We start from the raw sequence: 13,718 nt of genomic DNA on the forward strand, positions 1-13,718 counted from the left end.
GGCCAATTAATTTATACGCGATTGAAGAAAAGTGGTATTTTAAGAGGTAAATGAACAGCGTCTATGTCATTAATTTATTGATAATATTATATGTACACGAAAATATTTTATAAATGGTAGCGACAGCACTATCTACCGCTGTGTTTTAGAATATCTTAAGAACGTGGCCGAGAATAACGTTTACTTTTGTTGTTAGGTAGCGCTGCCCTATAGACATCCGTTTTAAATATAATTTTCACACTCCGTTCTAACTATATAATATAATATTTAGTAATTTTTGATATTATGTACCATTTTAGTTTTTCAATATTATAAAATTAAAAGAAAAAAATTATTACGATGTTGAAATTACATAAAAATATTAAATATATTGTCAATATTTTATACCAATAACTTTTTTTATCATAATTTTAAAAATATCATACTTAAAAAATTTTATGATTAAAATTATATATTTTAATATAATTATTGCTTATAAAACTCACTTTACTATATGGTAAGTGTTAAACATATTTCGTCATTGAGCACCTAGTTCAATGTAATGGTTATTGTTTGAATTGATTTGAATGTTATTATGAATTATAGCACGATAAAAATTATTTTAAGCTAACAGCTAGTAATTAGTAAACCTTTATTTCTTATGTTAGTGTAATATCTACTGTAATATTGTTGACGTCTATTAGTTACCTACTACTTATACAATAATCGTTAAGCTCATCTTACACTGAAATCTACAATGAAATACACTACACTTTTAAGCTATTTTTTGAAATATTTGGTATGATATGCATGTTGATAGTTGATAAGGCGATATTAGTTGTTAATACACATTTAAATAAAAAAACAAAAATTATATGACTTGTTTTGTGTGTTTCGATTTTTATGCAATAAAATAAAAGTCGACATTTTTATAGGTATTTTTACACCATTTTTTATTTTTGTACTTTTTCTTTTAATGTTTATGAGTGAAAACTGAAACAATTTTCAATAAGTTTTCTACTATATATAATATTATCTATCATTACCATATAATTTAAGCCATACTATATGTATAATACTATAGTAGAAACGTCATCCCTTTTTTGTTTTTATAGACCGGGAAAATAATAAAAACTTTAAATATTAATGTAAGTAATCGTAAATAATTGTTAGGTATGCAATTAATAAATGCGGAAATCACTTATTTTAAATAATATACATTCGATTTATTTATCTTATATGACCACTGAATTTATATTATTTTATAATTTGATATTGATAAATTATTTTAATCTAGTCTAAAGTAACATAAAACATTTTAACTTTGTAAATGTTATTATTATTTGTATAATTTTATTAGTTCATTAAATTTCTGTTGGCAATTTGCCAATAATTCGTCTTGCGGGGATTACAATTCTTGGCGTCTTCTTTTAAAATTTTTGCTTGTAACTTTGAAGTTTACACAAACAAGCTGTTTGAATTTTTTTGGTCAATACAATCTATAATATACTATTGCATTATATAATTTTAAAGATTGGATGATTAATAAATAATAAATGAAACCATAATATTAATTAAAATGTTTAATTTATTTATCTATTCGTCATTGAAATTAGTTATTTAAGTATAACTTATATTACATTTATTTTATTATTGAAATACATTTAAAATAAATTGGCCATTAAACAGAAGTACAAAAATCATTACCTTGCTAGTATATAGTATCTATCAAATATCAGCTATTTTGTTGCAAGAATATATTTTTAGTGTTTATTTTTCAAACATTTTTAAGAACTCTTCTTAAATGTATTCAAATAAACTTAATTGTCCGGCTTAAAATAGATGAGAATTCTTCGAAAGAAATATTAAATTACTAATATTATTAATAACCAATTGTTTAAATAAAACTTTACGTCCAAAATATTATGTGTCCTGATATCTGAGAAGTGACTCAACATAATGATATTTCTTTTTGAGTTAGATACACCATCTACAGTTGTAATACCTACTAATAGATTTATAAATTATAAGTATATTATGTTGTAGAATATACAATAAGTCATTATTTTGACTTGAGTTGAAACTCATATTATGATTAATGTTATAAGTATAACAGGAGATAAGTCGTAATATATAGGTGTAATAAATAAGATGGTACTTATTCGTGGGGAAAAGTCATGTTAAATATTATTGTATATTTTTTAAAATTTTCAATTTATTAATATGTAATTGTTTTACCGTTTTCTAAGGAAAACAGCTGAAGCTTAACCCTCAAATTTATTGCTTTAAGTTTTTATTGATGTATATAAAGAATTACATTATTAATGGTAGGCATCTAACTCATCTAAGTATATTATTAGTTATATTTTATCAAATATACAAATAAAATGTATAATTTATTTAATGTTAACGAAATAGAAAAATTGAAAAAATTATGTTTTATATAGTTATTAAACTAAAATAAATCATAATTATATTAGGTACCTAATTAAATTAATTATCAGGTTTAATAATTATTCTAAATAACTAATGATATGTTATATAAACATTATAAACACAACAATTTAAGGCGCTTACATTACATTTTGAAAATTTATAGTTCTTTCCCTACTCTCACATACAGCCATACTTACATTATATTAAAAAAAGTTAACAAATCTGTATCTAAATAATTGTCTACGTAAATGTGTATTGTGTAACCATTAATATTTATATTATAAATCTAATTTTAAGTGTAGTGTGATGTGTGAAGAATAATATACACATATAATGTTTGACGGAATACAATTTAAACTTTTATTTAACAATTCAAATAGATTTAGAATTCACATAGGTTATAAATATTATTAATGGATATTGCATTTTTAAACAAACAGAACAAATTTAAAATGAAATGTACATAATTTGAAAAAGAATGCGTTTTCTTCTTTTTTTTTTTTTATTAAAAATAATATGGTTTGTATTAACTTAGTTTAAAGGTTAAATTAATTTATAGTGATCGATATTTTAGGATATAGGATAATATATATCAGAATTTTCTCTTTTGTTTTAATTAATGTGTCAGTCAAATATAGCACTTTGTTAATCAAACTGAATGCACATAAGATAGGTATGGATGTATAAAATATTTTAATATATCTGAGAATAGTTTTTAATAGAATACAACAATTTGTTAGTATTCATTAAAAAAAAAAGTATAATTATTTTAAATCTCAAAATATTTATTAATAATTATTTTGAAGACAATTATCAAGATTCGGGATGCTTACTTATTACATTATTATTTTAACTTTTTTATATTTTAAGTCAACACTGTTGATAATGATATACTTTTACCCTGTTCAGCACAGCTATATAAAGCTCACTGGTTTTATAGATCACTTTACTAAAAGGTCTCTCCTAGTTCGTCACTACATTCCTATTTTTTTTAAATCCCCACCAGTAATAACCCCATGGTGGGGCGTATCTGTGGTGGGAGAAGAGAACACGGTACAGATTTGGAATTACACATATAGAACAACAACAGTCCAGGATCAGCTGCTATCGCTGTCAGTGGTGCTTTTCAGATTTGGTTTATTTTATTTGGAGGTAATTATATATACATTTTTGATTTTATTTAGAATTAATTACACATTATTTATACACGTAAATTATATTGGTACAAATATTCACACAGAGTATTATTTTATTAGCTATTATTATTAATGTTCAAAAATTACTTTTATACAATTTAAAAGAAATTTTTATTTTAAACGTAGGGATTTCATTGAATTTCTACAATATTCTAAGTTATAATTTAATTTGTTTTTTTTTTAGTAAAATGTATTGTAAAAGTATGTGTTTTCCTGAAAAATGTCGTACAATTTTGTAGTATTATTTTCTGGCTTTTCAGGCATCAACATTTAAATTGTTAACATTTTAAAATAATTTAAAATATTTAAGATTGGTATCAATGATTTATGGTTAGATTAAAATGAAGTAGGTTTCGAGCTTTTAAACTTGTAAGAGTTTTTTTTCTATCCATGATAAAGCTATGTAATAGTTCAAACACAATTAATAATTTTATGCTATTTAAATTTATATTTTATTTTTGACTTTATTTATTAAAAATTTGAATTATTTTGCAATTTAAATCATTATTTCATCAAGCATTTCCAGCTTTCTGGTTGCCCAAATATGTGAATATAGGTACCTAGTTTAATTTTGTCACAAAGCGTGGGCTTATGCAAAACTACAGTATATGTTCTTGAACTATATCTATATTTAAGATTTGGCGTTGAAATTTTGATATTTATAATTATTGTAATACTATACGATAATACGATACTAATAACTTTATTAATATTAAATAATCATGATTATTAACTTAAATAATATTTATAAGTTTAAGCGATTAGTTTAATTATATTTTAAAGTCATCGAATTTCAAAGATAAATTGAAAATTGAAAATGTATTAGAATAATCTGGTCTACGATTTTTTTTTAGTTTGATTTCATCTTTAATTTTCAATTCGTCTTTATAACCACGATAAAAAGTGTCTTAAATTAGTTATTGACATTAATAATTGTTGCTTTAAATTCATGATGATTGATTCATGGATTTGTGTTTTAATTATCGTGTTATTAAAAAAAAACAAATTTAGCAACTAAAATGTAACAACTAGTGGGGGGTGGTGAGGTGTTTGGTCGGAATTTGGGTCGGTTGAGCGCATACCGCAACGGCGGCGTACAACTATTTTTAAACGTCCGCTGCGTGGTGCCGCACGGTGGTATCGGTTTACTCACTGTAAATGGCGGGTACCAGACTACTTTATTTTTTATTTTATACTTCGGCATTAGCAACTTTGCTATTTTTGTCCAATTCTACGGAAGCCTATATTTCTTTCAAAATAGATAATAGCAGAAAATAGGAAGGATGTGTGCGACCATTACCTTTCTACATTACCCCTGAGATACTTTTTTTTACAATTATCGTTAATTAGACATTTTTAAAATTTTTTTTTTTTCAAGATCATGAATTATTACAGTATACACTGGTTGTCTACAACTCGCATTTTTTTTTCATGAGATTTACAAATATAAGAGATAATACAACAGTTGATATAATAAGTTATTAATCATTATTTATCAATAATCAAATGTCATTATCTAATTTTAAATTAAATAATATTTATTAAAAAATGATTATAAGACAAATTTCCCTAGAATCTAATATACAACATATTTACACTATATCAGTCTGTAATTTTAAAACTAATAGTATAATTATTTTAAAAACTAACAAAAACAAATTAATACTTCTAAAATAAAGTCACTAGTGAATTTAATCTATTTTTATGTATTAAGTACCAAAATATTTAATATTGGAGAACATAATGTAGTAGGTAAAACATAATAGCTTGATTTTGTGATCGGTAGGCACTTACCTATATTTTATTTTTTAAATATTTTATACCAATTAGTAATCAAGCGATTATTAGAGATATAAATGTAAAATAAATTAAAAGTAACCTTTTTTTTTTAATTAATTTTTTTAAGCTACAGTTATATTTTTATTAATTTTAAAGTTACTTTATACAAATCAGTTTGCTTTAAAAATTTTTTATTTAATTAATATTTCCGACTTATGGTCCTTGGATTTCTCGTGGTTGATCAGAATATTGTTTTGTTTTTCATATTGACATATTGACGACATTATTACATTAAGCTAGTACCTATTATGTTTTATTGTTAATTGTGTTCCGTGCATTTTAAATCTTAAGTAGTTTATTGGGTAGTTATTATTAAGTAAGTATTATTTGGATAATTTGGATATTGATTAAACATTTTAACCATAGGTACATGTTATAGATTATTTAGGAAGTATTTAAAAATATTTAAATATAATTAATATATTTGTTGTTATTAAATTTTTAACAATACTTCAAACAAAAATTATAACTAAAAAATAATAGATAATACCTATGTATAATGTATTATTACCACTAGTTAAAAAAAAAAAAATACATAATATATTTAATTAATGTTTGATTAAATTATAAGTACCTACAATATAAATGGACTAGAAAATAAAAACCAAAAATAAGTATTATTTTTAACTTAAATCTAAAAATAAAAAAATGATTATCCTTTAAAAATAACTCGACCTATTAAGCGTTTAACTAAGAAAACGAGTTACGCATAAATACATATCCAGGTACATAATTCTTCAAATTTTATTTAATTTGTCTATAATAATTATGACAATTATGTAGTATGTAATAAATAGTACATTGTAAGTACAATATTAAAATATTAAATGCAAACAAATATTTTACTTTATTTTTTTTTTATATATACAATGATTAATCAAGGATGTTATCCTACCTTTTTTCAATAATGTAGTTATTTAAAATTTGATGTTTAGAATTTTTTTTTTAGAATTTAAGAATATATTATTTTCAATTCCTAACGATTGTTTCTAATACTTTGGAGTGGATAATGGAGATTTAAATTTTTGTTTTTTAAATGATAAATTATTAAGCAAATAGTTTTTCTGAAAACGTTGACGTAACAAAATCAAAATTCTAATGAACAGTTTTTGGGTAATTTAACATTGACATTGTGTATTAAGGATAATATATCTATAATATGATAGGTTTAGAAGATATTGGGGATTTAATTATTTGAACATTTTAGTAATTTATATTATTTTATGAATACTAATAATTAATAAAAATGATCCATGTATTTATCATACTAGATTCAACATTACATTTATTTTATACTTTTGTAAGACCATTTCTACAGGCTCTTATTCTTAATATAAACATTTTAATAATTAAAAAATAACTTATTTGAATTTTGAATTAGATATATTAATATTTTTATTGTTAATTATCCACTAAATAATTTACAGAAAATGGGGGGAGGGGTCTTATGAAAATCAGAAGTATGTTTCTTTACAGAACACTATTTAAAAAGTAGAAAAATTTAAATTATTTGAAAATATGGTGGTTAAGTATACTTAAAAATTCCAACAATTAGAATATAAATAAAGTCATTATTAAATGAAAAATGGAGTTAAGCATGTTTAGTGAATCATCCTGTATATTAATTATATAGATTAAACAATATTTATGAAAAGTGTTTTCGAACAATTGAATTTACTTTTATAATTGAAATTATTTTTGTAAATTAATTGTAGCTTGTGATTAATTTTTTTTCAATTTTATCCCTTAATTTATAATAAAAATATGTTAAAATTAATTTTATAAAATTTTATTAATATGTCATATTATATAGTATTTAAAGTTACAATAAATTATTATTATTTTGAATTAGCGGGGTAGACAAAAAACTTCAAAATGGACGCTATCAAGAAGAAGATGCAGGCGATGAAGATGGAGAAGGATAGCGCCATGGATAAGGCCGACACTTGTGAAGGCCAGTCCAAGGATGCTAACCTTCGTGCAGATAAAGTAATTACAATAAATATTTTAAGTTAACAAATTATAACTTGTATTAAACATTGTTTTCAATTAGGTGAACGAAGATGTGAGAGATTGTCAAAAGAAATTGACTCAGGTAGAAAGTGATTTGGACACTAACAAGAATAAGTTGGAAGAAGCCATCAAGCAGTTAGAGGATAGAGAAAAGGCACTTACTGCGGTAAGTCAACAATAATTATTGTTGTAAAAGATTTTTTGATATGCATTTGTTTAAAGGCTGAAAGTGAAGTAGCTGCTTTAAACAGAAAAGTCCAGATGATTGAAGAAGACCTTGAAAGATCCGAAGAAAGGTCTCAAGCTGCTGCATCAAAATTGGCTGAGGCTTCTCAAGCAGCTGACGAATCTCAACGGTAAGCAGATAACATTAATTTATTTTTACGTTATTTATCCATAAGTTTTATGCATTAATCTCATATAAATCATTTTTTAGTATGTGCAAAGTACTCGAAAACCGTAGCCAACAAGACGAAGAACGTATGGACCAGTTGACTAACCAATTAAAGGAAGCTCGTCTCTTAGCTGAAGATGCTGATGGAAAATCTGATGAAGTAATAAAAAATAAATTACACAATGAATTAGAATACAGTATTTAAATAAATATTAAATTTAAGGTTTCGAGGAAACTTGCTTTTGTTGAAGATGAACTTGAAGTAGCAGAGGATCGTGTGAAATCTGGTGACTCGTAAGTAAAACTTTTAATGTAAATAACAAATGATTTTATTGAAATTTTATTTATAGAAAAATCATGGAGCTGGAAGAAGAATTGAAAGTTGTCGGAAACAGCTTGAAATCGTTGGAAGTTTCTGAAGAAAAGGTAATTAGTGTGTAAATATTAAAATCGTAAAATATTAAAACTTTATTTTTAGGCCAATCAACGAGTGGAAGAGTACAAGCATCAAATCAAACAACTTACTGTAAAATTAAAGGAGGTAAACTTTCAAGTTTATATAATAAATATTATAATATATTAAATTTTATAACTAAAATTCTCAAATAACATAGTAAAATTGATTTTTTATTTCAGGCTGAAGCTCGTGCTGAATTTGCCGAGAAGACCGTTAAGAAATTGCAGAAAGAAGTTGACAGACTTGAAGGTAAGTCCCGCGATTTAATTTTCATAAACGATACATTTATGCAAAATGTTGTATTCATATTATATTGTTAAACTTTTAAAGTATAATGTTATTATATTTTTTAGTCTAGCTTAATGAAGTATGTGTAGCTATATACTTATGCTTTGTTAGTGTTATTTTTTTCTTTTTAATAGCTTAACATATAGACGACGGGGCTTTGTTTATCAATGGGTTATTTACGTGTTTGTTTTGTACAATAATGTGTTGTTTTTCAGATGATCTCTTCAAAGAGAAAGAAAAATCCAAAGAAATCACGGATGACTTGGATTCTACATTTGCTGAACTCACTGGCTACTAACCAAATACAAATTCTGCATAGCCTTCAATTGTTTTTTTCTTGTTTTTATGTTCGAGTTTTGTCATAAACCAATGTAGCTTTTTGTAAAAATAATGCTTTTTTCATTTTATTTTTTCATTTTATTTGCTTTTTTGTTGTTTTAATATGTTGTGTCTCCAGTTGTTGCTGTACAAATTCGCTTCTATAACTGCCAGGTATAATACTAGTTTAATATTATATAAAAAAAAAAATAAATAAATAAATAAAAAATAAAACATTGATGCATGTTATTAAATATGAATTAAGCTCTTTTATATTATGTAAATCACTACATTTTTCGATTTTTATTAATGGAGTCTGTTCTTATATTAAATTCTAATATTTGTTGTTTGTAATTTCTTAAATATTTTTTCAGGTTAAATTTTTAAATCTTATAAAAACATGATCATTATCAATAGTTTTTTAAATACTTTATTTTTCCATTCTTCAATGTTTTTTTTTTGTTTAATAAATATATTCATATTTTTAAAAATATCTGATTAATAGCGTTTTTACCATATTTTTCTTTTATAATTAAGTGTTAAAAATATTTCCTATATATTTTTAAAATTTTATTTTATTTTTATGGTTAAACTTAATTTTTCAATTTGTTACTGTGTTTATTTAAAATAATTCTTTACCTTTGTAAAACAAAAATTTTATTATTTTTCAGATGAACTCGGCCTCAACAAAGACAGATATAAGTCTTTGGCTGATGAGATGGATTCCACTTTTGCTGAATTGGCTGGATATTAACCTTCTAGACTTGGCCACATTTTCGAAGGAATTTACATTTAAAGTAAATAATTACCCAATGTTTTTATCAAATAATATTACCATCATATAAATTCTATTAATAAATCAAAAGAAAGTTACATTAAATTATTACTGTTAGATTATTTATTGTTTGAACCAGTGTATACATAGGTATCTATCATATAAATAAATGTATTACGTGTGAACATATATTAACCAATTAACAATTTAAACTTTACAATTTTATCTGTATTCTAGCTTTATTATTATAGCATTAATGTACAATAATTATCTAGTCTTATGTTCTAAGTCACCTAGCCTTTATGACATATTATAATATTTATATAACATATTATGTACACATTATGTCTTAAATTTTTCATTGGATTAATTTATAAACAATATATATATATTATACATACATATTTATAAATATACATAGGTGTTTTATTTATATATATATATACTTTGAAACGGGAAATATTTGTACATTGATCTATAATAAATCAACTTTTTGCGTATATATATATATATATATATATATATTCAACATCTGTATGTATATAAACATAATATGTACAAAATATTATTATTTAGGTTAATTTATTATTTAAATTATTATTAAGTGAAATTTATTCATTATAGGCTTATATACAAAGTGTCTATGGTTATATTTAATAATTATAAACTTTAATTGTCAAGAAATATAAATCATAAAATTATTTTACAAGGTAGGTGATTTTAATGGTAATTAATATCTTTATTTTAATGAAAAATATTAAAAACTTTAACTTACTTTAGTTAATAATTGAAAAACTGATAACGCATGTTTTTTGACGAACTAGTTAGTATCTAACTCTGTCATGTACTTAATAATATTATTAATTTTATGATCATTATTCATGTAAATAAAAAATGAATACGAGTCAAGCTAGTCATATAGAAACAAATGTTGGATTTAACACGTTAGTAAATAAATTCACATTTAGACGTTTGAATTCAATATGCGTTTATTAATTTATTTAAAATATTGTATTGTTGTTTTTTTTTTTTTTTTTTTTTTTAGACATTTAGTTTCTTTAATTAATACATTTGAGTGAATAAACATGTTTCTTGATTGTTGGATAAGAGTGGTTTTTGTTATACAATTACTGGCTTACTTTAGATGCTAACAAAGTAGGTATTATTGCTATATCAATATAATTAAATATTATTTAACGGTGTTTTTATCTACTGGGTGCTGGTATTTTTTTTTTTATTTATTATTATACATTTATACTATTGCATATATTATTTTAATGTAGATAATTATAATATTATATAGTAAACTTGAGCTTGTAAATTAAATATTGAGCTTAAATTGTGATTGTTTATTATTATTTTTCTTTATGAGTTTAATTTTACAAATTACTAATGACAGTATTTTAAAGCTTCGCATATTATATTAAATTTAAATCGTTTCAGTATAAAAATAATACTTACAACTATTTTTAAAAATCACGAATAAAATATGTCCATTAGACTGTTGGTCATACAGTGGTGACTTTATTGGCTTGGAGAGGGACATGGATACTATAATACATATAGTTATTAAAATATTATATGTCTTCTATTTATCGTGCACAATTTATAGTTCTATAAAAAGATGCACATATCCATACAATTCAGAGATTGTATATAATATCATCATGGATTGAGGTAATTTTAATTTTAATTAACTAGTGTGTAGCTTTTATTTATTATAAAGGAGTCGTTCTTTAGGCTTTACATTTATGTGATTGGCTGTTAATAATAAAGGTGTATGATATATAAACATCTGTAACACAGAAATTTAACACTAATAGAAATAAGTCATTAAAACGGTTATCGATGTGCAATAATATAATAATTAATAACATTCACGTATATACTATAACCTATTAACATATTTATTAACCTATTCACATTTCCTGTAAAAATATATTATAACTACATTTACCTTTCCTGTAATTTAATGCAGTAGCAGATGATTACATTCAGTATTGACTTGTCTTACCTTTGTTAGCAATGTTTTTTTGTCAATGTAGCAAGTTGTAGATAAACATGGTACACTCTTATGTATACCATTTCACAAAAAAAAAAATGCAGGTATAAACAATACAAATATGCTGCAACCCTCAATTGTATAAGAATAAATGGGTACAAAGTAGGTATATAATTTTATATTTTACTCGATGACATCACAATATACGATCATATTTTTCATAGCGTGTTTTTTTATCAAATGAACTAGTTAAAATTATTTTATTACTCTTCAAAAATAACTTTCTCAACATTTGGATATCTACATTGATTTGCTATACATTGAGAATGCACAAAAATTAAGTTAGATGTCTTTGACTAACCATATTAAGGAAATGTCACTATTATCACTATTGGGTGACTTCTTCGGTCATGCAATTATATTTCATTGTCATATTATTATACCTATCTTTGCTTCTAGGGTATAATCTATCTAAAAAAAGAAATGATTTAAAATATATCTTAAATAAATACACAGTTGAATTAAATTTTAATAAAATATGTTGTTATGCATTAGACTAAAATACATTTATTTATCAAATACATTATCTGATGTTGCTGATATAAGCAATTACAATACATTTTAGTGGCTTACTTATTTTTAGGTAGCACAACCTTGGTATACATTGAGCTAAAAATATCAAAGTCAATATGATCTTTTCAAGGTTACCTATCTCACCAGTTTGAATTAAATAAATTATGATAAAATAATAATAAGGTGAGTTTATACATTGAGCTTTCTTTCTACTGATTAATATATGTACGAATCTGAATCTGATTTGTGGAATAATAACAATGGTCGTGTAAATTTATGTATATATTTATATGGACATTTTTACAAGTGACTTTTGTTTTGAAGTTTCTTAAAATAAAACTGTTATTGGTATAAATGAAAATGGATACTTGAACACGTGAACTAATATTTAATATATATATATTTAATATTTTGCAAGTATTCGAAAGTAAGTATAGGTAGCGATAAAATACAAAACTGATAAAGTTGAACGTGAAAACCAACCTTTATATTTTATAATGCTATTATCTAAGAATGAAAAGCTTTAGAGCACTCAAATATCATATTCCTCGTCATGATACCTCTCAAGTCGTCTGTTATTTGTTGACATGACAATAGTTTATATGCTTATTTTTTTTTACAAATTTGTTATTTTATTATATCTGTGAGTAAATATATATATCATACATAGAAACGCGCATAGACTTTTTATGCATGAATATATGAGATTATGAACTTGTTACATGTACTTACCTACTTGAAACGACGTGTTATCCTGCAGGGGATTATGATATTATACAATTAATGTTTCTGTTGACAGAAAAGGGATAATTGGAATTATTTTTCCGTTTCATGTGTATCACTTAAGTAGGTTTAGAGTTATAATTATAGGACTCGAGAGAAGTACTTACTGTGGAATAACTTTTATTTTATCATTAAATATGATACAATCATCTCATACATTTCATATATATGAGGATTGAGTTAGTATAAAAAGTAAACGTATATTGATTAATAATAATTAATTTTTTATATTAAGATATCTTAACTTTTATTTTGTGGATTGTTGATCGATTCACATGTAAGGACACTTCGTTGTTGAGTTAGAACTTTGACATTGTTTACGTTCACATTGAGGTATACTATCTTGGCATTGTTTTGTATAGATTTTCTCTGGTTTGTAGCGTACTGATGAAAGTTTAATAAATTCGTCTGCGAATCTCGGTGGCTTGTGAATAATATTACCAGAACAATCAGTTGTGCTACTGACGTTATTTTTGATTTTTTTCAATATATTTATCGAAAAGTTTGTAGGTTGATGTATACCAGCGATGTTCATTAAATTAAATTTGTTTGCATATTTTTTTAAAACCAGCCTTAGCACTGTAATACAATGTTATAACGTTATTATATTGTAAATATTTAAGTAAAAACATAAAATTATTTAAAATTGTTTTTTTGACTTACTG

General features: G+C 23.7%; 1 protein-coding gene across 2 annotated transcripts; it reads left to right on the top strand.

Annotated features, from left to right (window-relative positions):
• The first annotated feature begins 3,399 nt into the window (after nt 1-3,399).
• On the top strand, nt 3,400-9,800 carry LOC114121156 (tropomyosin-1). Of its 2 annotated transcripts, XR_003592180.2 has the most exons (11): nt 3,400-3,567; nt 7,303-7,439; nt 7,504-7,629; nt 7,686-7,819; nt 7,900-8,017; nt 8,081-8,151; nt 8,208-8,283; nt 8,336-8,398; nt 8,494-8,563; nt 8,818-9,094; nt 9,592-9,800. XR_003592180.2 is itself a non-coding variant. In XM_027983362.2 (10 exons), the coding sequence occupies exons 2-10, from the start codon at nt 7,326-7,328 to the stop codon at nt 9,672-9,674; spliced, it is 855 nt and encodes a 284-aa protein (XP_027839163.1). In that variant the 5' UTR covers nt 3,401-3,567; nt 7,303-7,325; the 3' UTR covers nt 9,675-9,800. The 2 variants fall into 2 exon arrangements, 1 of the variants encoding a protein (XP_027839163.1); XM_027983362.2 differs by lacking the exon at nt 8,818-9,094 and having other exon boundaries at nt 3,401-3,567.
• The last annotated feature ends 3,918 nt before the right edge of the window (nt 9,801-13,718 follow it).

This window comes from Aphis gossypii, chromosome 3 (assembly GCF_020184175.1).
Source record: "Aphis gossypii isolate Hap1 chromosome 3, ASM2018417v2, whole genome shotgun sequence".
Lineage (NCBI taxonomy): Eukaryota > Metazoa > Arthropoda > Insecta > Hemiptera > Aphididae > Aphis > Aphis gossypii.

Excerpts from the sequence above, each read along its gene's own strand:
- LOC114121156 (XM_027983362.2), top strand. The coding sequence starts at position 7,326 with ATGGACGCTATCAAGAAGAAGATGCAGGCGATGAAGATGGAGAAGGAT. Across the intron at positions 8,152-8,207 it reads CGTGTGAAATCTGGTGACTC|AAAAATCATGGAGCTGGAAG; the intron begins GTAAGTAAAACT and ends TTTTATTTATAG. Across the intron at positions 8,284-8,335 it reads TGGAAGTTTCTGAAGAAAAG|GCCAATCAACGAGTGGAAGA; the intron begins GTAATTAGTGTG and ends CTTTATTTTTAG.